Source organism: Rhinichthys klamathensis, unplaced genomic scaffold, assembly GCF_029890125.1.
Source record: "Rhinichthys klamathensis goyatoka isolate OS25496 unplaced genomic scaffold, OSU_Roscu_1.1 h1tg000254l_1, whole genome shotgun sequence".
Taxonomy (NCBI): domain Eukaryota; kingdom Metazoa; phylum Chordata; class Actinopteri; order Cypriniformes; family Leuciscidae; genus Rhinichthys; species Rhinichthys klamathensis.
Genome location: NW_026606776.1, coordinates 4,386,046 through 4,410,161, shown reverse-complemented (window position 1 = coordinate 4,410,161; position 24,116 = coordinate 4,386,046). Strand labels below are relative to the sequence as shown.

General features: G+C 38.0%; 2 protein-coding genes across 3 annotated transcripts in view; one reads left to right on the top strand and one right to left on the bottom strand.

Annotated features, from left to right (window-relative positions):
• Positions 1 to 459: 459 nt before the first annotated feature.
• Positions 460 to 19,705, bottom strand: stk24b (serine/threonine kinase 24b (STE20 homolog, yeast)). The gene is made up of 11 exons (XM_056266823.1): positions 19,023 to 19,705; positions 13,497 to 13,727; positions 8,494 to 8,550; positions 8,201 to 8,309; positions 6,259 to 6,416; positions 5,894 to 6,079; positions 5,536 to 5,681; positions 4,354 to 4,471; positions 4,203 to 4,265; positions 2,349 to 2,494; positions 460 to 1,268 (listed from the first exon to the last, which is right to left on the bottom strand). The coding sequence occupies exons 1-11, from the start codon at positions 19,062 to 19,064 to the stop codon at positions 1,229 to 1,231; spliced, it is 1,296 nt and encodes a 431-aa protein (XP_056122798.1). The 5' UTR covers positions 19,065 to 19,705; the 3' UTR covers positions 460 to 1,228.
• Positions 1,548 to 24,116, top strand: part of cunh7orf57 (chromosome unknown C7orf57 homolog) — a 131,435-nt gene continuing 108,866 nt past the window's right edge. Inside the window, exon 1 of one of the 2 annotated variants that reach the window (XM_056266826.1) lies at positions 1,548 to 1,554. The gene's annotated coding sequence lies outside the window, so the exon portion shown is untranslated. The remainder of the gene's footprint in view (positions 1,555 to 24,116) is intronic. The other variant, XM_056266827.1, reaches the window with a different exon arrangement.

Below are 24,116 nucleotides of genomic sequence, written 5' to 3'. Positions count from 1 at the left end.
TTGATGGGGTACAATAATAACGTGCCTAATAACTTGCATACCGACTATGAGCATTAGAGTTTAGCGTTTCCTGGATGTATTTTTAAATTATTGTATTTTTTTTTTACTTAAAACTGTAAATGGATTTTAAACTATATTGGGTTCAATAAGCTATGAAAGAATCAACTTTCGATGAAGTGCTTCAATATATATATATAAATATAGCTACCATGCTTGTTCCTCATTATGAAAACGTTTTGCCAATTAAAAATACTTTGATAAAAATCACATTTTTGTAAATTTGATAAGGATAGTTATATTGAATAGATTTTCACACCAAAACAGACAAAATAAGTTGGTAGGATCTCAAATCTTGAGTAAAACCCTTTAATTTCTTATTAAAATTAACAGAGCACCCCCAAAAATGTACATTTGATAAAAAGGCAAGGCATTTCAGTAATGGCCATTTCAGAAGCTTGATTTTTCTTTTTTAAATATTTACCTTTCTTTTGTTTCTAACAATATCTACAGAAGCTCTTGGCCATCTGTACACAGTGATTCATTTGCAAAAATCCATCATCTCTTTTAAAGGTCTGTAAAATTGAGACTATTTACACAGATCTGTACACAAATCCAAACATAGCGCCCTCTGTCTTCCTGGATGACTGGTCTGCTTGTTGGCAGATTACCTGAGATTTCAGCCGTGAGAACTGCAATCTCCTTCATGTCAGGGCTTGGATGCGCACGCACACCAACAGACATCCGTCTTCACACATGCATTTTGTTCAGAGTCATGCACACTATCTTGTATTTTGTTTCGGGTGAAGGAGGCGGTGACAGACCGGTCTCCTCGCCCTGTGATGGCATACACTTAATGCATTCTTCCAAAAGCTCGGGTGCAACAATGCAAAACGACCTGCCTCCATCTCACTCTGTACTTAGCCAAAGGAGTTACAACTACGTTTTGTCCATTGCTTAAGCAGCCTCCATTACAACCACACTATGACACATACACGCACGCGCGCACACACACACACACACACACGCTCCAAAGAGTGTTCAAGGAGATTATAAAAGAAAAGTGAAACTAGGGGAAGCTTGAGGAGTTTGATAAGTTCTCTTGATAAGCTAGTGAAGGACAGTTGGTCCTCCAGGGTAGACGTCACAGAGTCTGCTGGTGTCAGGATTCGCTGAGCTGATGCCGGGGGGGGGGCGGGACTGAAGAGAGACGGACAGGCGAATGGAATAATCACTGGTGCGATGAGGACGATGTTCTTTCCCTAGAGAACCTGCATGTAAGAAAAATGAAAGCTGAGAAATCTGTGCATGAAGGAAGCTTACTAGTTGACCAATAGATGCTTTACAGTTGGCCATTAGATCAAAGCAACCATGGATCGCAGAAGCGGTGGGGGCGCACAGGTTACTTTGGAGGTCTGGTACAAATATGACATACAAAAATACATTGGCAATAGGCCCATACGTATATGCACGGTTATTCATAAAAATAGAAATCTCGATTCAAACACGCGTGCCATCTTATTCCTAAATGAATATTTTATATATCTGCCATCTAACTTATACTATTAGCAGAAGTATGTGTGTACATTACGGATTTGGGACAATTATAATGCAAGATTCTGAAATGTTATCTTGTTTTAAAAACGTGACCCTTCTACTCCAGTGTGCTTTAGGTATGCCTCTCTAACACCCTCCTGCATTCTTTTGGTATGTTCCGCGGTCCATGAAAGCAACTGATGGATTAAACGTGCTGATATGTTTTCAAAACAAAGCAAAACATGATATATAAAGTTTTTAAAATAAATTAATACTTATAGCAAGGATGCACTAAATTAGTCAAAAGTGACAGTAAAGCTGCTTATAATGTTACAAAAGCTGGATATTTCAAAGAAATGTTGTTCTCTTGAACTTTCTATGCATCAAAAAATATTGAAAAAAAATGTATCAAGGTTTCTACCAAAATATTATGCAGCACAACCGTTTTCAACATTGATAAGAAGAAATGTTTGAGCAACAAATCCACACATTAGAAAGATTTCTGAAGGATCGTGTGACACTGAAGACTGGAGGAATGATGTTGAAAATCCAGCTTTGCCATCACAGGAATAAATTACATTTTAAAATATATTCAAGTATAAAAAAAAAACTTTTTTTTTTTTGAATGGTAGTGTACTTTCTCTCTGAATGTTTGGTATTCATTCTCACATCCTCACTTCATCTATTAAGGTTCATTTTGATTGGTTGCTTTGGCTCTAGAGTAGAAGCATGTCATGGTGATTTGTAATTATACTAAAATGACACAAAAAAAACTATCTTGGGAAAAATATGAGTCACAAGTGTGCAATCCTTACCGTTGTAGCCTTTGAACAAGTTGGGTGACCATGACATCCGAGATCCCTGGATATGCCTCCTCAGCGAGGAAAATGGCCTCCCCGAGCTGTTCCAGAACTTCAGGCTTTACCGTCGCTGCTGCAGCCTCTCCTGCCCCTTCCTTCAGCTGAGGACACACATCATTATACATGCAGCTGATGCCTTCTCCAAAGCACATTTATTATACAAGCAGCATCCTTGGAGTAAACTGGTAGTGACAGCAGTAATGAGAGCTTAACCCATAACTTTACTTTTACAAGCACTGATCGCTGACCACTAGGCAACCAAACTAGGGGCAATTGATTGTATATAACAGTATACATCACAATATTGCTGTTTTTGCAGGAAATTCAAACCAATTTTGTTTTACATATTACATAAATCACACAGTAATACATATTTCTTTGTAAAAGAACTGGATTATTTTTTTCATCAAATTAAAGTGTATATATACACACTTTACTTGGATTTCATTTGATGGATGCAAACTATTTTATTAAGTATAATTAACTATATAACGTGAATATATATATATATATATAGCAAATATCCCAATCACCCTGAATTCACCCTTTATATATATATATATATATATATATATATATATGTAATTATATAATATTATGTGATATTATATAATTTAACTGAAAAGTATTTTACATTATAATATGATACTGAATAATATAATAAATATTATTTATTATAAATATTAAGATGTAATACGGTAACACTTTACAATAAGGTTCCATTTTTTTTAACATTAGTTAACTATTAATTAACATGAACTAATAAATGGTATAGAAAGACTTTTCAGTGTTAATATCAGCTAATGTTAATATCAACATTTGCTAATACATTATAAAAAGTTGTATCTGTTAATATTATTTAATGGACATGAGCGAACATGAACTAACAATGAACCATTGCTCATGGTTAGTTAATGATAGCAAATGCAGTAAATAATATTAACAAATGAGTCAGACCTTATTGTGTTACCTATAATACTATATGTTAGTTAATATACGGGTTTAGTTAATCTTATTATATTGTTATAAATAACATAGTAATATTATGAACTGAATAATCTTAAGTAAAAACCAAACTGCTCCTTTTTTCAGCAAAGCTTCACAATGCAGTTTGGAGTAATTTGTTGATCGTTTTAAATTGTGCTGCACATATTCCGTGATATTGAAAAATCTTTACCATCTGACATCTACGGTCACATGATATGTCCCATAATATCGCCAACTTTAAAGACTATCTTCTTAGAGTCAAGAGTCCAGTTAAGACTACAGTGCACTGCACTCTTATGAAGAGAATGACAGGAAATGGAAGGATTTGTCCTTGAACGAAGAAGAGGGTGGAACAAATTAGTGTGCAGTCACTTGTCCCTGGGCTTTTTTCCCAGCATCCCTCTTTTTTCCGCTCTCCGCCTCAAATACCTCATTGCTCCATACTGATTAGTAAGAGGCCTGAGGGAGTGACGGCCACCTTCAAGATATGCTTTTAAGATATAATAAGGCATTCAAGGGACACGTTTAATCTTCATTCTGATATCTTTTACATACCAGTGGCGAAGCCATACATATCAAAGTGAGGGGACCTTGGTGAAATAGGGAAATGGGAGCCTACATAAGAAATGAGAAAACTTTCACAAGAAAGAAAAAAATATATAAACACACTTTGGTGTCCCAAAAAGGTTTTCAACCCCAAATAGGGTTGGACCAGTCACAGTGCCACCATAGCCAATATGTGACCTCACTGCTGTTAAGTACAAATATACTGGCTGATTTTAGTATTGACAGTTCAACTGTGGCAGTGATGTCACGTCCTACCTCGGTTAAGACTGGAGTGATGACAGTGGACAGACTTTGGGACAGGGGCCTCTTGATGGGCTCCTGTGGAAGCATAAAACATCATGTCACACACTGAGATGAACCGTTTACTCAACACAAGTCAGGTGTGGCCTTGAGCTCAGTCTCCTACCTCTTCTCCTGTTAGACTGGCTCCGTTCTGCAGCTTTTTGGGGTCTTTCTCTCGAATGGTGAAGATCCAGTCATCACTGCCAAAGTCCTTCCCACCAGACGCCTGGCCATCGGGTTCTCTGAGTGGAAAAGAGAAAATAGGAGGGATTCATTTCAAAGGAATAAAAGAAAAGGAAATGAAATAGGATGCATAAGAAAGGCTTAAGATTTTAAGAGAGGGCCAAAAACAAGAAGGGGAGCATCATCTAGATTACACAACCGGTACAGTTAGCCATTTCATTTGTTTATATTGTGGAAGTTATTCTTCCGGGTTTTACATGGTTTATACTTCTAATAACTAACCCTGGTTAGTCAAGTTTCCAAATTTCACACTAAGTTGGGTTGACATTCTTTTTATTTATTTATTTTTTGGATATTTACAATGTTAAAAACATTGATTGGACAACTACAGCATGCAACAAGCATGCTGCCTCTTTTAATCAGTTACCCTTTACTTAAAGCCTTTATATATAATGCATTATAAAAGTATTTTTAATGCATTAATTATGCCTTGTAATGCACCGTACAATTATTTGTGAGACCATACAATGCATTATAACCACAGTTGTAATACATTATAATACTTTATTGATTGAACACACCTTTAGAAAGTATAATGCATTATAATGTACAAGAACACCTATATAATGCATTATACATAAAGGCTTTAAGTAAATTGTTACCCTGTTTACCATCTGTGGAAAATGTAAATTTGCTCTGGTCAACCAGTTTGTCTTGAATAAGCTTTAATAAATTAAAAGTAAAACAATTGAACATGTTTCTGCCACTTCCGCATTTGAACCAATTCTGAAGATGCTGACATAAAACAGAATGTGAATATTTCTCATTTTTTAATTAACTCAATTTATGTCAATTTTACTCACCATCATCTCCTTCCAAAACTCTATGACTTTCTTTATTTTGTGAAACATAAGAGCATATTTTGAGAAATGATTTTTGTCCATATAATGAAAAGTCATTGGGATTCAATTTTATTTGGTTCCCAATGTTCATCAAAATATCTTTCATGTTCCACAAAAGAAAGAAATGCATACCAGTATGAAAAGACACGAGGGTGAGTAAATGATGACGGAATAATAAGCACATTATGAAAAGCATTTTAGTTGTGATTTGAGTGTCGTACGAGTCAGACTCGTCGGAGCTGGATTCTGCTCGGGACTGTTCGGCCTTCCAGCGCTTGTATTTGTCGATGAGCTCCGTCAGATAGGACGTTTTCTTTGCGTAGCGCACAATTAGCTTGTGTTTCAGCAACTCTTTGGCTGTCGGTCTCTGAGATGAAGACAAAAACAAAAAAAAGAGTGAGATGAGTCCTTTGAAATTAAACTTTAATGTTGATGCAGGTACAATTATAGAACATGACTTGATAACCACAAAAAGATCATGACCTGACTAGCAGAAATATAATAAACTGTTCTGCCAGAAGGATCAGTGAACCAGACAGGAGGAAATGACCTCTGGGAATCCCCTATGATCATACTCACAAAACTGGGCTCTTTGTTTAGACAGGCCTCGATAAACTCTTTCAGAGGTTTGCAGTAGTTGCCCTCTAGTGTAGGGGGGTTGTTCTTTGGAATGAGGAACAGCACCTTCATGGGGTGCAGATCGGAGTGGGGCGGCTCTCCTTTAGCCAGCTCAATCGCTGTGATGCCCAACGACCAAATATCAGCCTGGAAAAACACAAAATGTTTTCATGACCGTTCCACTTCCACGTGATCTCAGAATGAATCATGCGGAAAAAAACGAACAAGACATTACAAATCAACACCAAATACAGAAACGGACGTCTGAGGCAATGACTGATTTCCAGCTACCAATTAACCCTTGAATTGTCTACAGCGACCCTCACCTTTGAGTCATACGCAGACTGTTTAATGACCTCAGGTGCCATCCAGAAAGGCGTTCCCACAAATGTGTTGCGCTTGATCTGTGTGTCTGTGAGCTGACCGGCCACACCGAAATCTGCCAGCTTCACCTCCCCTTGCTCCGACAACAATACATTTGCAGCTGAAAGACACAAAGAAGGGAAGGAGGGAAAGTGTGAGTTAGCTAGAGTGTACCAACAAACAGTGAGATCAGTATCTATGTCAGGGGTTCAAACTGGGGTCAAAGGGGTGCTAGAAAATACAGAGAAATGCATTACAAAATGCATTTTTAGAGCATTATTTTATTTTACTTTTTATTATTATTTTAATACTACTAATGTGCAAGACATTAATGGAATATATAAAAACTCTTTTTTTTTACTCACACTGACCAAATTTGATATTACCATTTCAAAAATGAAATGTGATTACTGTATTGCCAGCACTAGTTTAAGTTAAAAAAGAAACTGGCATATAGTTTGAGGGGGAAAAAAAGACATGCTGTCCACTTAAAAGTAAATATTTTAATAGTAAATTTATTAGTAAATAAAAATATGGGTGATTATCAAGACATTTGAAAATCTCTGATATGCACAAGTGCTTCAGACATTTAAAGTCCCCCTGTAGTCAATAATTGTATCCCTTAAAACTCATCTTTGATCACCAAAAAATTTCACATTTAAACGTTTTTTCAACGGGAAAAAAATTCCTTATGCCTTAAAATAGCTTGAACGTAATGTAACCCTACACCCTCGCCTCATTTAGTATACGCGAGATCACACGTTGACATGATTGGTTACAAGGTAGTTTGTGACGTCAGAAACACCAGTGATTTCAAACCGTGTCTTTGGTTGCAGTTTTAAGAAGAAAATACTCAATGGCGTTGACTTCTGCTTTAAGACAAACCATGTGCAAATTCATATTAAAAACACCACATAGACATATAACAACATTAAAAACACCACATAGACATATAACAACATTAAAAACTTTTCACCACAGGGGGACTTTAACAGATTGAAAAACCATAAAGGCCTGTTCACACCAAGACAAATATCTGAGGTGAAAATTTGGTGCGGTGACATTTTAATTTGAATGAGCATCTGTTAAAAAGACCAACGCAAACATTCGCATGTTGTCAATGTGACCGTTTCTGTGTTTTTTTTTTTATGGAGAGATGTTCTAATACTTTCCATTGCAATGCAAAGAAAACTGCCCAACCAATGAGATTCGTAATTTTGGTCACATGCCCAGAGACGCTGCTGTTACATAAAACCACAAATTGCTAGTGCTCATGAACAGAGTATTCTGCCAAGCGATGGTGCTATCTGTGCTATTTGAAATATCTATGGTATTTTGTGCTATCTGATAAACACCATAGCGAATTAAAAAAAATCTGCAGTTTAAAAACAAGTACACACTGTTTGACTTCCTTTTTTCTCTGTGACAAGCGGGTGTCAGACACAGGAAGTTTGGCAGTGCCTTGTGTACCGGACTAAAAGGGATATTCGCTGTATTTCTGCTTTCCCATAAGCGCCACCCACCGTTGAATAATGAATTTGCATTTTTATTTAGACCATCTGCCGCTTTTTATGCATTAGTCTAAACAGACAAAATCGCAAATACAACTACTTTTTTTTGACTGCAACAATATGCTTGCGTAAACAGGAAGCCGTAAAATTATGATGATGTATACTTGCTAATAACTATGCTGTGTACCTTGTAAACCCAGAAAAGCATTTAGTGAAGAAACTTGGTACTTTGTTAATGAAACTGTCCTGGTGGACTGATAAAAACAGTGTATCCTGAAGTTGCAAAGGAGATCTGAACTTGAAATGTTGCCCAGCTCTTTCATTTTTCTGTGCAATATGCATAAGGTGGTCATGCCGTCTAAGGTCAAGATGACCTCGATTCTTACATCCATACCTTTGATGTCTCTGTGGATCTTCTTCTCAGAGTGTAGATACTCCAGGCCTTTCAAGATCTCTCTCAGGATGGTGGCGATCTGCGTTTCGTCCAGGGCACCAGGCTCCAGCTGAAAGAGAAGAATGATCAAACGCAAGCCTAGTCGATCATGACGACAAAAAAACATGGGTGTATATATGTTTAAGACTTCAAGTGGACACATATTTAAGTGGAAAATCAAGGATAAGACGTTATAAAACAAAGTTGCATTAGGCTCTATTAGGTTTAAGGAAAAAAAAAGTCCTATATCATACCAAATCCAGGGCAGATCCACCGCCTAAATACTCCATAATGATCCATAATTTTGTGTCCTACAGCAAGAGAAAGAGGTGGAGAGAGTAATTAGTGAAATTGGGCACCGAAAGGCGAGAAAAATCCATCAACTCCCAAACAAACAACAACTTTTTCAGAGGAGTCTGGGCATTTGCTAGTGAGAGGGTAGATGTGTAATCCTAATCTCTCCTTTAATTTGGGATTAGCTAGACTGGGAGAGAGGGAAGAGTGAAAATTGGGTTACATACCTCCCACCTCACATGATGAGCTTAAAGAGTGAGAGAGCATGCGCCTGTGTGTGTGTGTGTGTGTGTGTGTGTGTGTGTGCGCGTGTGTGTGTGTGTGTATAGACTCTGAAAATGAAGAAGCACGCAGAGCGCCTCTTAAAATTGAACAATTAATTTCTTGCACCTAATGGTTCACCACAGCACAGCTACAAAGTTCTGTGTGTTCTTTCATCTTGTGAATGCAAATGTGCTCGTCTCTCTCTCAAGTATTTTTTGCACCTGAAATAATTTACAGTCCTCAGTGCACTGAAGCACTGGCATGGTGAGCCAAAAATGAGTGCACAACTATCTTATTGAGAATTTATTTTTGGTACATGCTAAATTTGGTGCATATTTTGCAAGCACTGTTGAGGAAAGCAGTCCTGTCACTTATCTAAGTGATCCATCTTATGATTTTCACTAGGTGGATATATATATAAAAAAGCAACAAATCTCATAATCTTGCTGTCATATAAATCATCTTTGAAGGCAGCTTCAAATTAATTTTTTCCTTACTTACTCTGAACAACCAGGCTTTTAAATGTTTAGATCATACTTTGTTCTATGATGGCTTGTTACAATATGTGGATGTGCAAAAACAACAGCATAAAACAAATAAAATCATATCTAGCCACAAATAATTTGCTATTTGAACAGGAAGTTTTAAAGTGCTGCAAATTTTCATGGTCAAATCCAATAGCTTGAAATTGAAATCCACACGATCTAGAATTTTAATGTGAGGGCGAAAGATTTCCTCACAGCCTGGTCACGCAGATGTGACACGCTGACCATCAAAAAGCTGATGATTTAAAAGTGGCTTCTGTGTGAGCTTTGCTTTATAGGTCATACATCACTTCACTACAGACTATTTGACAATAGACAATGGATTTTGCCCGAAAAATTTCGCTAATGTGACCACACTTTTAGGAGAAAAAAACAAGTCTTGAGAATGGGCTCTTTTCACATGGGACAGTAAAAATACACCTAGCAACCACACAAAACATTAAGAAATCACCCAGGATACCTTGGCAACATCCAAAACCACTCAGAAAACAACTTAGCAATGGACTACAAAACACTGTGAGACTTAATTAACAGTGGGTTTTTGTACAGGCAGGAAAATGTACCAATCTAGTTTAAAATATAGTTATTTAAACACAGTGCCATACTTGAACCAGTTATTTCACTTCCTGTTCATCGTTACAGATCTTCAAAGTAATAACTGATACTACGGGCTGTTTCTCTCTTCCAAAAATACATGTTGTATATTCCCTCAGGCCGAAATTACAGCTGCTGTCTGTGTTTCTCTCTCTTTTAGGCTGGCAGCTTTAAACGCACAACAGAAAGAAGTGTGATTTTAAAGCACTAAAAGTGAACGCCCATATTTTTTTCTTCCATTTGTGGCACTGGGGCTAATGCTGCCTTCACGAGCTATCGGAATTATCGTAAATATGAGTTTCCTAGTTAAGATTTTAACATGAACGCCCTCTCAAATCGTATATAGCACTGGGAAGCTCTGGGATAATGAGATGGGCAGGCCACAAACTTTAAACATGGGGGAGGGGAGAACCATTGCTGCTGTGACTGGTATTCTTTATTAGTTTTTTCCACAACAGCTACATCACCTTGTCTTGGCGTTAAAGTAGTGCATATTTACAAATTTGAATAATCATTTGAAGCGTATTGCATGTTTTACACAGCGAAAATAGCCTGTATTTGACCAAAGAATTGTCAGCAAGCTGACTATAGATAGCGTGGTAAATGTGCATATGTTTTTCAATGAATGGGATGCTAAATATTTTGGCTTTAATAAAAATGTCCCAAATAATAAGAAAGAATAAACCTGGTGTCCTACACGATTCGTGTTCTTTCCAACAACAAAGCAATTGAATGTGACGACGAGCAAGTTTAATGTTGACAATCACAACTATAAATGGGGCATCAAAGATTATGAACATAATAGAGCATGCAGTGGTTGAGGAGAGAGAGCGAGACAAAGCCTGAAATGGTTGCAAGGCTGATTTGAAGAACACCCCACTGTGAAGTGTAAAACTAACTTGTGTGGAAGTGAACTGCCGTCTGACAGCACGCCAAATAGTAATAACTAAGGTCATCTGTGTGAGCTGTGTCATATTGATCTGCCTGAACTCTACATCAACCGAAAACTGTGCACAGAAATGTGGTATGATGGTTATTACTTTCGAACAGCTTTACATTCAACATTTGCCAAGCTCAATCCTATCAGAAGAGAGGCGCAATCTATTTTTTCTGATTTAGCCAACTACCAAGGTACACTGTGGAACAAAATGTCATCAGCTTCTCGTAAATTTGAACATGAACTAATAAACGCAAACCTAAAGACTTTACAAACATTGTGCATCAATCTTCATAAAAAGTTGCCATTTTTTCAAACTAGCAGAAGTAATATGGTACCAAAAATGTGCTTTTAACTACATGTTGTAATATAAACATGTTGATAAAGAAATTTAAATAACTTATGAACCTTAAAGCCCAAAGCGTTCATGACAAATGATTTGTGTCTGTGCGGACTCATGCATCGACATCAGCACATGTTTGCATCGTACTGAACACTCATTTAGAAGGGTCGACTATGTAGGGCGCATGCGCCAAATGGTGCACGAAACTCAGCAAACTATACCTGGGCCAAATACACAAAACTTGCTTTGTTTCAAAGACGAACGTCACTGAAAGTAATGATATCTGCCAGTTCATTGAGGGAGTTAGGGGACTTAGGCAAGGGGCGTCCAATCCCACTCCTGGAGGGCCACTGTCCAGTAGAGTTCAAATCCAACCCCAAATAAACACCAGAAGCAGCTGATCAAGGTCTTACTAGGCACACTAGAAACTTCCAGGCAGGTGTGTTGAGGCAAGTTGGAGCTAAACTCTTCAGGACGGCGGCCCTCCAGGACCGACCCCTGACTTAGCGTGCTTTCACACTGCCAGTTTAGTTAAAAAAGAGCCACGGTTCACATGAAAATTTGGTAAAAACCTGTCGTGAGCACCTGGGAGCACACCGGGGTACCGAACCCGAGACTACCTGTAGGAGGTGGTCTGAGTTCGGCTGCATTGAACTGTGGCGCGACTCGCATGAATGTGAAAGCTGCTCGGACTCGGGTCAGGCGCACTTGTTCAGGAAGTAAAGTAACTTGAATAAATGTAATATAGCTCATTTGTAAAAGAGATGTAATAGATGCTCAGCTTACATAAAATATATAATTTAAAATATCAAGAAATATGAATGTTTTTTTGAAAGAAACTGATACTTTTATTCATAATATTGGAGTGAACAATGACAGCGGTGCAGACCCTGGGGCGTGAGTTTCTTAATAAACTGACCTTTTTTTAGATCTAGAACTTCACAGATCTTACTGTCAAATTGTTCCTTTTACTTTAAACCCTAGATTCAGCCATCCATAACACTCTTGTCTAATCATTTACTGCCCTGTCTCCAAGTTGCTCATTCTACCACTTTTTCTAATTCGCTAATTTCAGATGAAGCTTTTTCTTTGAAGTTCTGCCAACAAGGCCCACAACCAAGTCTGCTTTTCACCGTTTCAGATGAAACTGGTGTTTGGCATATACTATAGAACAAAGCTGCCAGTTGAGGACCTGAGGGGTGTCTGTTTCTCAAACTAGACACTTGCTGCCATGCATCTGGGCCGTCCACTTCTCTCTGTCCTGTTTAAATCCAGTATGCGGTCTTGATTCAAGACGGTATTGTACACTAACAGATGGAATAGCCTTCATCTCTCAAAAGAACAATAGACTGATGAGTTTCTAGAGGAAGCCGTTTCTTTGAAGCCAAAATTGGACTATAGAAATGTCAGTGCACTGGCATCACTTCAGCAACAGAAATAAGACATTGTGTTGCAAATTCCACACTTCATTAAGTAGCACAGCTGTTTTCAACTGTGGTAAGATAACAAAAAAGCATTCTTTAGTACCGAATTAGAATATTAAAATGACTACTTGAGTATGACGTAGCCGAGTTTTCTTATAAAGTAATGGGGCTTTGACATCCCAGGTAAAAGCTGAATAGTTCACCCAAAAATGAAAATTCTGTCATCAATTGCTCTCTCACATCATATGTTAAAGAGCAGCTCAACCATACTTGCCTGATGTGTCTTGCATCAAGCAAGCACATTTAAGCTTGCGTCAACCATATTTGATGTGCTTCATTTATGCGAGTTGATCAATGTTTATATGTGAATAAAAGCCTAAATTAAATCCGTTCATCATAAAGCGATCGTGTCTCCTCAGAAGACTTGGATTAAACTGCTTGATTCACATGGATTTCTTTTACATTGTCTTTATGAACTTTATAAAGCGGTAATGTTTTGGTGGAACATTCATTCTCTCCGGTTTCATTAAAAATATCTTAATTTGCGTTTTAAAGATGAACAAAAGACGTATGGGTTTGGAAAGACATGAGGGCGAGTACACAGATGAGAGAATTTTCAATTTTGAGTGAACTAACCCTATAATTCTACTTTGGCCAACAGAGCAGTTAATTGTTTTCAAAGACATAAAAAGGCTTGAGACCTGAATGAAGCCCTGTGGTCCAGACCAAGTAGAATTCAGTTAATGCAGAAGATTTCACTGTGCCTGGCTTTGAGCCCCGTTTCATCATGGTTCACAAACCTGAAGTCATATGGCCTGACCTCAGAGCGCCTTGTCGCATGTGCAGGGCTACTCACCTTTAAGTAGGAACCGTAGTATTTGGTGACAAAGGGACTGTCGCACTGGCTCAACACTGTGATTTCCTGCTGAATGTCTTCGATCTCATCTTCAGCCTCTTCCAGATCGATGATCTTGATGGCCACCACTTTCTGCGTGCGATTGTCGATGCCCTTGAACACCTCTCCGAACGAACCCTTACCGATTCTCTCAAGCTTAGTGAACAACTCCTCAGGATCTGCTTTTAAATTCTGTAATGAAAAGGAACAAAGACTTTTTTTCCACTTTGTTTTGCCTAATGCAGATTAAACAATTAATAAATTGATAAAGTACTGTTAAATCACATGTGATGTTTTAGGGTAAGAATTCCACACACACAAAAAAACAAAAAGAGTCTTGGGCCTAGTAAGAGACAACATTACATAAAGGGGGCACACTAGGCTACTTTAAATTCTGAAAGTAGGTATTGTTTTCTGTTCTTCACCAATCCAAGTAACAGGAGGACAGTCATTACCTAAAATGATCTCAATGCATCACTGATATGGTAATGGTTAAACATACTGCAATGCGACTTCTGAAGAGTCTTAAAGGGATAGTTCACCCAAAAATGAATTAATTTTTAAATTACCCACATATCATTTCAAACCCGTAAGACTTTCATTCATCTTCGGAACACAAATTAAAATCTCTTTGAGGAAGTCTTTCTGCCTCTCCATAGACTTAAACCCTTTATATGAAGATCAGATTGAATTTAGGCTTTCATTCACATATAAACATTGATCAGCGAACATAAACAAAAGCTCAATCGAACCTGCTTGGCGCACGAGAAACCTCTTGCTGAAGCTTAACACGAGAATGAACCTCATTGGTTCTTGTAGAAGCTTAAATGCGCTGAGTAACACGCGAGAGTAAACATTGTGGTTCTCGCACGTCAAGCGAACATGCTGGAGCTTCTATTTATCATAAGTGAGGTGTGAGATGATTAATGCTTATATGTGAATAAAAGCCTAAATTCAATCTGTTCATCATATAGGCCTAAAACGATGGAGTCCCTTCAGAAAATTTGGACTAAACCGCACAAAGTGTTGCGTAGCTGTCTATGGGGGGTCAGAAACCTCTCAGATTTCATCAAAAAGATCTTCATTTGTGTTCCAAAGATGAACAAAAAAAAAGTCTTATGGGTTTGGAACGACATGAGGGTGAGTAATTAATGACAGAATTTCCATTTTTGGGTGAACTAACTAACCCTTTAATATGGGCTCTTAACACAGAGTTTGGTTTGACTTTGAAATGCTACGAAGCAAGACCAGAGTATGTTTGAGAACTAAAGCACATCTGGTTGGGACCAAAGTTCCCTGAGGTCTCAGCCATGACCCTGCACATCTCAGACCCCCGAGGCCTTCTTAAAGGAAACACAGAGAGAGCTACAAACAGCGGCGACATTATTAGCATTAGGCAGCTCGCTCCAGAGTCCACTGTGGTTAAACTCAGCAGCACTTGAATAAATAACAACAGAACTAGCAGAGGAACCCTGTTTACCTCAGACCGTTTTGAGTTCAACTCTTGCACGCCAACGTAAGCCTCAAAAGCTTCATCAAGATCATTCAAGTACAAAACAAAATAAACCATGCTATCCGTGGATGTGACCTGAATTTAAGACAATCCTGAACTGCTGCCGTGCACATCCTCTGAGCTCGCAAAAATTCACGACCTTCAAATCCTCCAAATCTTTTTCGCTAACATAAGCTCTAAACCTACCGAACACAACAGCAGAACAGCTTGTCCAGCGCAGTATCAGAGGCGCTGCGGGAGGTACACGCAGGCAGGATTTCATGGGGACCTCATAAAAGTGTGAAATCCAGTTAAATGGATGACGACAGAGCCGATCTTCCACAGCATTAGTGCTCCAAACATACAAGATGAAAGGGAGCAGATTGTGCCCACAGCCTAAAGGACATTATTCTAATGCCTCATACCTCAGGGTATCGTGAATTGTGAAGGAAATCTGTTTAGGGAAATCTTTACCATGATGTGATAGAAGGCTGAAAGCACTGATTACCTCTAGCAAAGGTTTCAAGTGACTGAAGATGCCTTTTCCATTTCATTTCATTTTCCAATTCAACATTGGTTTAAATTAGATTTAAGTGGTTTCGCTACATGACCAACATTTTATATCTTGAATATCTTTATATCAAACATCAAATAGTATAATTCCCAATAATATGTCAAATTATCACCACAACACAAGTTGGGTAGGTAAATTGACAATTCCGTTTCTAAATATATCTTGAATTTATATGGTTATTTATTATTAAACCCATATTCATCATTCAAAAGTGTTTTTTTGTTTTTTTTGGAAAGACATTAGGCTAATACTAGGCATATTAAATTGATCAAAGGTTATGTTGTGGAAATTTTAATAGTCATTGATCCCTAACAGATATCATAAGAGAGAGAACCTATTCAATGTGTAAAATATAGATGATTCAAAGAATGTCACATGTGTGTCTCTCACTTGTAGTGAGAGAAGATTCTGTTTATGTACCTGGGGAGGCAGAAGAGGGAGACACTCCAGAGAACAGACGAACAAGGACCTCTGACCTAGATGTCAGAAGGCCATTTTGGTTCAGGGGGGCTTATTGGGCCAACTAGTGACGTCTATGGAAAACTACTGGGAGGAAGGCTCTGGGGGGAAGAAGGCCTTGAAACTAAGATAAAAGCTAGTTCAGTCTGTCTGGGGGTGTGTCACTCTTCTGCACAGGGTAACAACTGTGTATTAGACTGCTCCTATTCTTGCAAGAATAAATACTTCTATTTTATATAATTTGACTATGAGTGTCTCTTACGCAGTGATGTTTGTTTGAGATGAATTTTTGCCACAACAGTTACAATAAAGACATTATTTATGATGTTACAAAAGATATTATTTAAAAATAAATGCTGTTCTTTTGAGCTTTCTATTAATCAAAGAATCCTGAAAATATATACAGTATATATCACGGTTTCCACAAAAATATTAAGCAGCACAACAGTTTTCAACATTGGTGATAATAAGAAGTTTCTTGAGCATCAAATCAGCATATTAGAATTATTTCTGAAGGATGATGACACTGAAGACTGGAGAAATGCTGAAAATTCAGCTTTGCCATTACAGGAATAGGCTAAATTACATTTTAATATATATATATATTAAAACTGAAAACAGTTATTAAAAATTGCAATAATATTTTACAGTTTTTACTGTATCTTTTAACAAATAAATGCAGTCTTGGTGAGCATAACAGACTACTTTAAAAAACGTTTTAAAAATCTTACTGACCCCATGCTTATGAACGATCATTTTATTAATTATTTTTGTAGATAAGACAACCTGTCCATGTTTGCATCTACCTAATTTGGAATTTTACCAAGGGAATTTACAACAAAATGCCACAGATTTTAATTGGGCACACAGCTATGACTTTTTCTTTTTGCTGTGGTTTTTTTCATACACATTTGTCAGCGTTTGAACAAACCTGCTGCAACCCACCAGCTGAGAACCACCGTTTTATACAACACTGATCAACCAATTCCAGCACAGTGAAAGAGAGAAAAGAAGCCAGTGAACAGTAGTGCCTGCGATAAATGACGCATTTTGACAAGCATCTTGGAGAACGATTGCCAATCTGTGCTCTGTCAACTAGTGATGCCATCCTATGAACAAAAACCTTGGACACACACAAATTGATTTTCTCAGACACAGACCATTTTCGCACATCTTTCCACAAAGCGCACACACACCCACAGAGGAGCCCTTTAATGCATCACTCAGAGATTCATTAGCTGTCATCTACACATCCCATCATGAAGATGATGAAGGCTTTGCTCCCTAATGCTGATTGCTCGCCTACACTCCCAGCTGATCTCCGTAATCCTGATCCCGATGCACGCTGACAGGTGTAACAGCCAGCAAATTCTTTTAGAAGGCCACGTCATCCCTCGGCTCCCATCTGTGTTTGTGTTTTACGGAGCTGGAAACTCCATATGAGGTGTGTGTTACTGTCAGGTGAGAGCATGCAGGAGTCAGAAATGTTCCTAATGGATGACCACCACAATTCCTCTGTGACCCATTAGGAAATAGATAATGAACGCCTATTCCATCACTATGCTTTCAGATTTGTTGAGTTGTAGCCTTCCCTGAGGCAGTCTGTGACCTCCTACAAAATTTCAGGTTTCCTATTCACAAACTGACTCTCTTTGGTTTTGAGGGTCTCCTTAAAAAGAAGGAGGTTCTCAGGCAACAACGGCTTCTTGCATCTTCAACCTAAATGAACGATAAGCCATTTCAACTATACTTGGGATGACAGATTGCGCTCCCGTCCTGAGGGCAGACCAGTCATATGGCCCAGCATGAATAGAGACCCAACCAAGTGACCCAGTTATGATGGTTACTCTCTGGAGACATCTCTCCATCCCTCATCACCCTCTTTCCTTTTGTTTCTACCCTTCCACTTCATGTTTCCCTTTATTTTTTTGGATCTTTGTGTTCAGAAAAAAAGAAGAAAAAAAGAGGGTTCTTCACTGTCCCACTTCATATATGATCTTGGTTCAGTTTCATAAAAGATGTCCCAGAAAGGTTATGGTGGTGCTAATGCTCTCTAGATGACTAGAGCATCAACATTTTAATATTTAATGGAGATGCTTTCTAAATTGTTGTCATCCAAGCTTAGTTGACGATGAAGGACTCAAAAGCCTCTTCTGTTAAGCATCACAGTTGTTGTGCTTTTCCATAAATATCTGAAATATAGTAAACCAAACCTAATCAGGCCACCTCCAGTCAACTACTACAGGGGTTTTTAAACCCCAATGGGGGTAGATAAATATAAATAACAAATAATAACAGTACAGCATCCATATATATATATATATATATACATATATACAGTGAAATCGATTAATCGCGTCTAACAAAAATTTGTGTTTGTAGAATTTGTGTATGTATATATCATTATTATATATTATATACAGTATGTGTGTGTGCATGTGTGTATACACACACGTATATATGAAGGCTATATTATATATATATATATATATATATAAAAACAAACATTATTATGCACACACCTATATGCATATACATGTCACATAAATATATAAACAAACTTTTATGTTAAATGCGATTGATCGATTTGATTATGCCTTTTAAATTTTAGGATGGGGTCCCTCGTTGATGATCACATTTGGGGAACTGTGGCATTGATTGAAAACATCTGAACTACTACATGAGTGACCTGGCCAGCCTATCACCTAATCTTGCATGCACAAATCAATGAGACGGCATCATTCATAGAAAACACACACACACACACACACATTGCATAACACAAGTTTAGGCTCAACACTATTTAGCACATTAGACAAAGAGGCAGTCAGATTATTGTTCTTCAGCAACTTATCAGCGAATAGAAACTCTTACTCAGATGGAAGTGAGGGGCAAATACACCTATGTGGTTTCAAACCGTTAATATGTCCAAAGACTATAAACAATGCTGTGTGTATCTTACCTGCATCCCAGGCAGACTGCCCTGCACTGGAGAATGAGCCATGGCGTCACTTTAACCACTAAAACTGGCCAACAAGTCAGCAAAAAAACACTGTTTCCGGACAAAATACTGCTAATGCACCCCTGGATCCCGTTCGCCAGAGTTTTAATGCGGTCTTAGATATTTAACAGCTGGGTAATGGAGTAAAGAGCATCCACGGGTGGACAGAAAGTGCATTTGAAAGATGACTGGCGTGAAAACCTCTCCTCCACTTCCGCAGCTTTAATGAGAACTGCTGCTCTTCATCGCGGAAATCACCGCAAACACCAAACAAACCAGCGTTGATCGGACTGATCCGGGACTTTCAGTCGAGGTGGCGTGCGATGTGATGTTGAAACGTTCTTTTGATGCCTCCTGGAGTGGGTTTTGGAGGTTCATGCAGGCCAGAACGCTCGTCAAGAGTTGATGGTCCTCTTTGCGCAAACGGATTTGCAAAACATAGCGCAAAAACATGCGCGCGTTTCCGTAAAAATGCCCCGGTTTCGGCTCCTAAAACAGATGCACGGAACATGAACTATATCGCTGACTGATCGAGGGGATGGGTGGTGAAAATCCCGACTTGTTTGAACTGAAGAAATGATGTTGACATCCTCACTTCACTTCCCAGCTGGCCGCCATCTTGTCCGTGCTGTCATCTGGACATCAGGGCGGATCCAGACGCGTGAGGCCCCGCCCCCGGTAACAAAGGGGAGGAGTTTCTAACTACAATCAATGGCACAGATTGCATGCACATTCATACTCGTACATTCCTTGTTTTTGTTTTTTTCCTTTAGATTATTATGTCAGGAAGGTTCGCTTCTCTCTCCCCCATTCCTCTTGTTTTCTACTTTTAATTTTTTTTAATCATTTTTAACTGCTGTCTTTATTTATTTATTTATTTTTAGTGTTGTTGTGATTATGCATTGTTTTCAATGCAAATCTATTTGATTGACATTCTATTTAGGCTCTTTTCCTTTAAATCTAATTTTGTTTTTTGAAAAATCAAATTATAGGCCCATTATTTAACATTGCTCAAATAAGATGTTGAAAATTCAATTCATATATTTTTTTTATATTTTATATTTAACTGTTGGCACTCCACTGATTCTGAAGAATCAGAATATATTTGTATTTTTCTTGCCAGCTTCACATTGCCATCTAGCGACACCTTTTGGCCACAGCAGAAAATTAAAGGTGCAACAATCTTGATTACCACTAGATGTCGACCGTGGTTTAATTTTAAACGGGTGCCGCCGGTATCTTCACATATTACTGTGATTATTTTGAGCTCATCATAGGCCAAAGAAGACCAAAAACCTATGAAATCATATTTACTTTTTTCCCCCAAAAAGTCATATGTGTGCATTCCTCATTGTGACCAGACTTTGCTCTTTTACGCTTCGATTCTATGACTGATTCTGCATTAACACGTGAGAGGATGTAAACTTTCCTTTCCTCCCTACATTTCAGAATATTATTTGCTTTGCATATAAGCTCAACTGTATGCCAGCTCACTTTGTCCAAGTCCATAAGCTTGTCAATTCAACTCTTTATCTCCAGAATCTCTATTTACTGGAATGCTCGGCTGAGCTTCACCTCCTGAGGCATCAGATACTTCTTCAACCGGGCCTTATGCTGAGAATAAAAACCTCCTAATCCTCAAACACTCTCAAATTCCTCCAGAGGGGCTCTTCATCGCAAATCTGCTCAATTTTCTTCAAAGCTCCCTCGGACCTGTGGAAATTGGGTGGATATTTAGTGAGGACCGATCAAAACAGGCTTCAAGTGCACCACCCTCGACCCATATACCTCCCGCACACACCGCTAAAGCAGTATATGGATCTGTAAAATGCAGTTTTACAGACCGATAATAAAATGTAAAGTTTCCCACAGGCTGGGGTGTCGTGTCAATCACTGGCAATGTTTACAGACCAATTCCCTGGGTGCTGCTTATCTACTCTTGGGCCTGAGCAAAACGATATCCCCCCTCTCTCTCTCTCTCTTTCGTCCTCAGTTTCAACCATAACCTCAAAAACATGAAAAAAGATTCACCCCGTCTATGTGTGACAGTGATTGTGTCCATTTAAAAAGAATGGCTGTATTTAGCCTGATCATGTCTCTATTAGATTAGGGACATATATACAGTTCAATTTGAAACTCATTCATGGGGATCGCAGACAACAGAATGGGTATCAGAGGTTAATTATGTTTTAGAATGGCAGCATGAGGTATTCCCTTTAACAATGACTATGAAGACAGCTGATGTTGCTCTCAGAAATGCAAAAAAACCTTTTGTTTGTTTTTGAAAGAAGTCTGTTATCCTCACTAAGGTTGTACAACAGTAAAATTTTGAAATATTATGACCATTTTTAAAACTGTTTTCTCTATCTTCATATATTTTAAAATGTAACTTATTCCTGATGGTAAAGTTGAATTTTCAGCATCATTACTCCAGTCTTCAGTGTCACATGATCCTTCAGAAATCATGTTTAATAATATGCCGATTTGGTGCTTAAGAAACATTTCTTATTATTATCAATGTTGAAAACAAAAAGCAAAGTTGCACTGCTTAATACTTTTGGGGAAACCGTGATACATTTTTTTCAGGATTTTTTGATGAATGTAATTTTAAAAGATTTAAAATATGAAATATGATTTATTTTAAACACATTTTTAACCATTATAAATGTCTTTACTGTCACTTTTGATTGATTTAATTCATCCTTGTTGAATAAAAGTATGAATTTCTTGCAAATAGATATTATAGATAAACACACACTGTATATATATATATATATATATATATATATATATATATATATATATATATATATATATATATATATATATATATATATATTGCAATGTGTATTATTTCATTTTAATTTATCTATTTATGCAACTTAAATTGCATACTATTCTATTTAACAGAAATGTTCACTGTACATAAATCGTAAAGATACAGATATCGCATTAAAATATGTTTAGGGCTTTATAGGTTTTTTTGTTTTATATCATGGCAATGGGTATTCTAATACATAAAACTGAGAAGCAGAAAATATATAATGTATTTTCTTACACATGATACTGTATATCAAATCTGTGGACTTCAGAGAGTCGGTCTGATGAGTCCTTTGCTTTGAGCCCATACTTTGATGTGTATCTTTCCCATCAGTTCTGTGACCCAGAAGTGAAACCCAAAGTGACCTCAGCCACAGAAAGATCACACTCAATATTCTGCCATCCAGCAGTATAATACGTAAACTGTAAGCCATATTGTTGGAGAAATGTATGTGCAAAACATTATATTGTACCTGAGATTTCTCCTGCTATTACACAATTCCACAGAATTCAATTAAAAATGCTTGAAATATTTTTCCAATTCAATTAGGTCCTTTTTGTTTGTGTAATCTCAAAATATGACGTTTGCTTTAGAAGAGGCAGAAAAGCCGACTCTTTATATTCAGAGATAATCCTTCCAGTTCTCTGCGTGGCGTATGCTTAATTGATCTACTGGTGGGCCATCAGTCTTCAGTAGAGCCTAATTTATTATGTTTGCGTGTGTATGTGCGAGTGCATCCATGCATATGTACAGGAGTGTGTGTGAGTGTGCAAGATAAGTCTCTTACTCAGACACACTGCGCCATGAATCACTGTGCTGCTATGCCGAGGATCTGAGATGTCATCGTAATTAATGGTAATACAAGGCAGTGGAAACAGTAGCAGACCTCCGAGCTCTTTAATTAGCGGCAGTGATGAAGGAAGACACAGAGCAGAACAAGACCCTCGCGATGGTGATGAATAGACCGATGCTAGGAAACACCAAAAGAGCTGAGGAACCAGCAGGATCCCGCAGACTAGCTGTGTTGCTCTGTCATGCTCTAAACAGGAGAAAATGGACATGAGACCCTGGAAAACACTGGAATCTCTGACTCAAAACAACGTGGCAGTATTCATCAAATCATTGTAGACTAAGGCAGAGGGAATTGGGAGACAAAAATATGGACGCTACGGTGGTATTTTGCTCAACGGAAGATGCACAGCTAAAGGGCAGCAGCACCGGCGTCTTAGCATGCTCATGTTTAGAGGCATTCGTCATTGCCAGGGTCCTACAACTTAATTAAGCTCTCAGAGCGGCCCTCATATGGGGGATGCAGTTTAATCTGAATCCCCAACCGCACTGCACTGGGCCTTACACCATCCTGCACTTCACTATACGGAGAGAAAATGCTTTCTGGGAAATGTAGTTCTGCACTTAGGGGACTATTTTGATAATTAGCTAGCAAGCAAATTGTTCTATAATTGCATGTAAACATTTGAACCACAATCGTGGTCTAATTATATCATATTCATGTTACACGACAGTTAGATTCAGCCCTTGAGTTTGATTGCCCAAGCGAAGTGCTGATATATCAGTCCAACAGCACAGGGAATTTTCAACATTTGCAACAGCATGCCCTTATTCGACCTATTCGTACGATCTGGTGGATTCCTATTAAAATGACTACCTGTGAAAAATAACAGAAAAATACTAAGACTGCCAACTTAGCGACTTATAGTGACTTTTTGGACTGCTGGTTAACATAGCCGGCATCCGAAATCACATACTCTCTTGAGTAAGTACTTATTTTGAATAAGTAATTACTTCACGACCACTACAAAAGTATGTATTATATAGTATGAGTGTGTATAGTATGAATGTAATTTGAAAATACTACATTCACCATGTTATCATTATCATGTAACCTACCAGCATCATTTATGTCACTTCACTCTCATTCATAACCTCTCCCGTGGCCTCATGGGATAGTTAAGTGTCCATCATATGCACACTTCAGAATCTCGCCAGAAAAAGTAGGTAACATTTTTTTTTTTTTTCACTTTTTGCCTACTCTTTTATGAGTATTGTGAATTCAGACATACTTCTTTTGTCACATAGCCTACTGTTTTTCGCCCACTATATAGCCTAGTGGGGAAGTATGCAATTTCGGAGTAGTCATTCATTCCATTGTCTAACACAGGGCAGGGGTGCCCAATCCTATTCCTGGAGATCTACCTGCCAGGTTCTGATCCAAC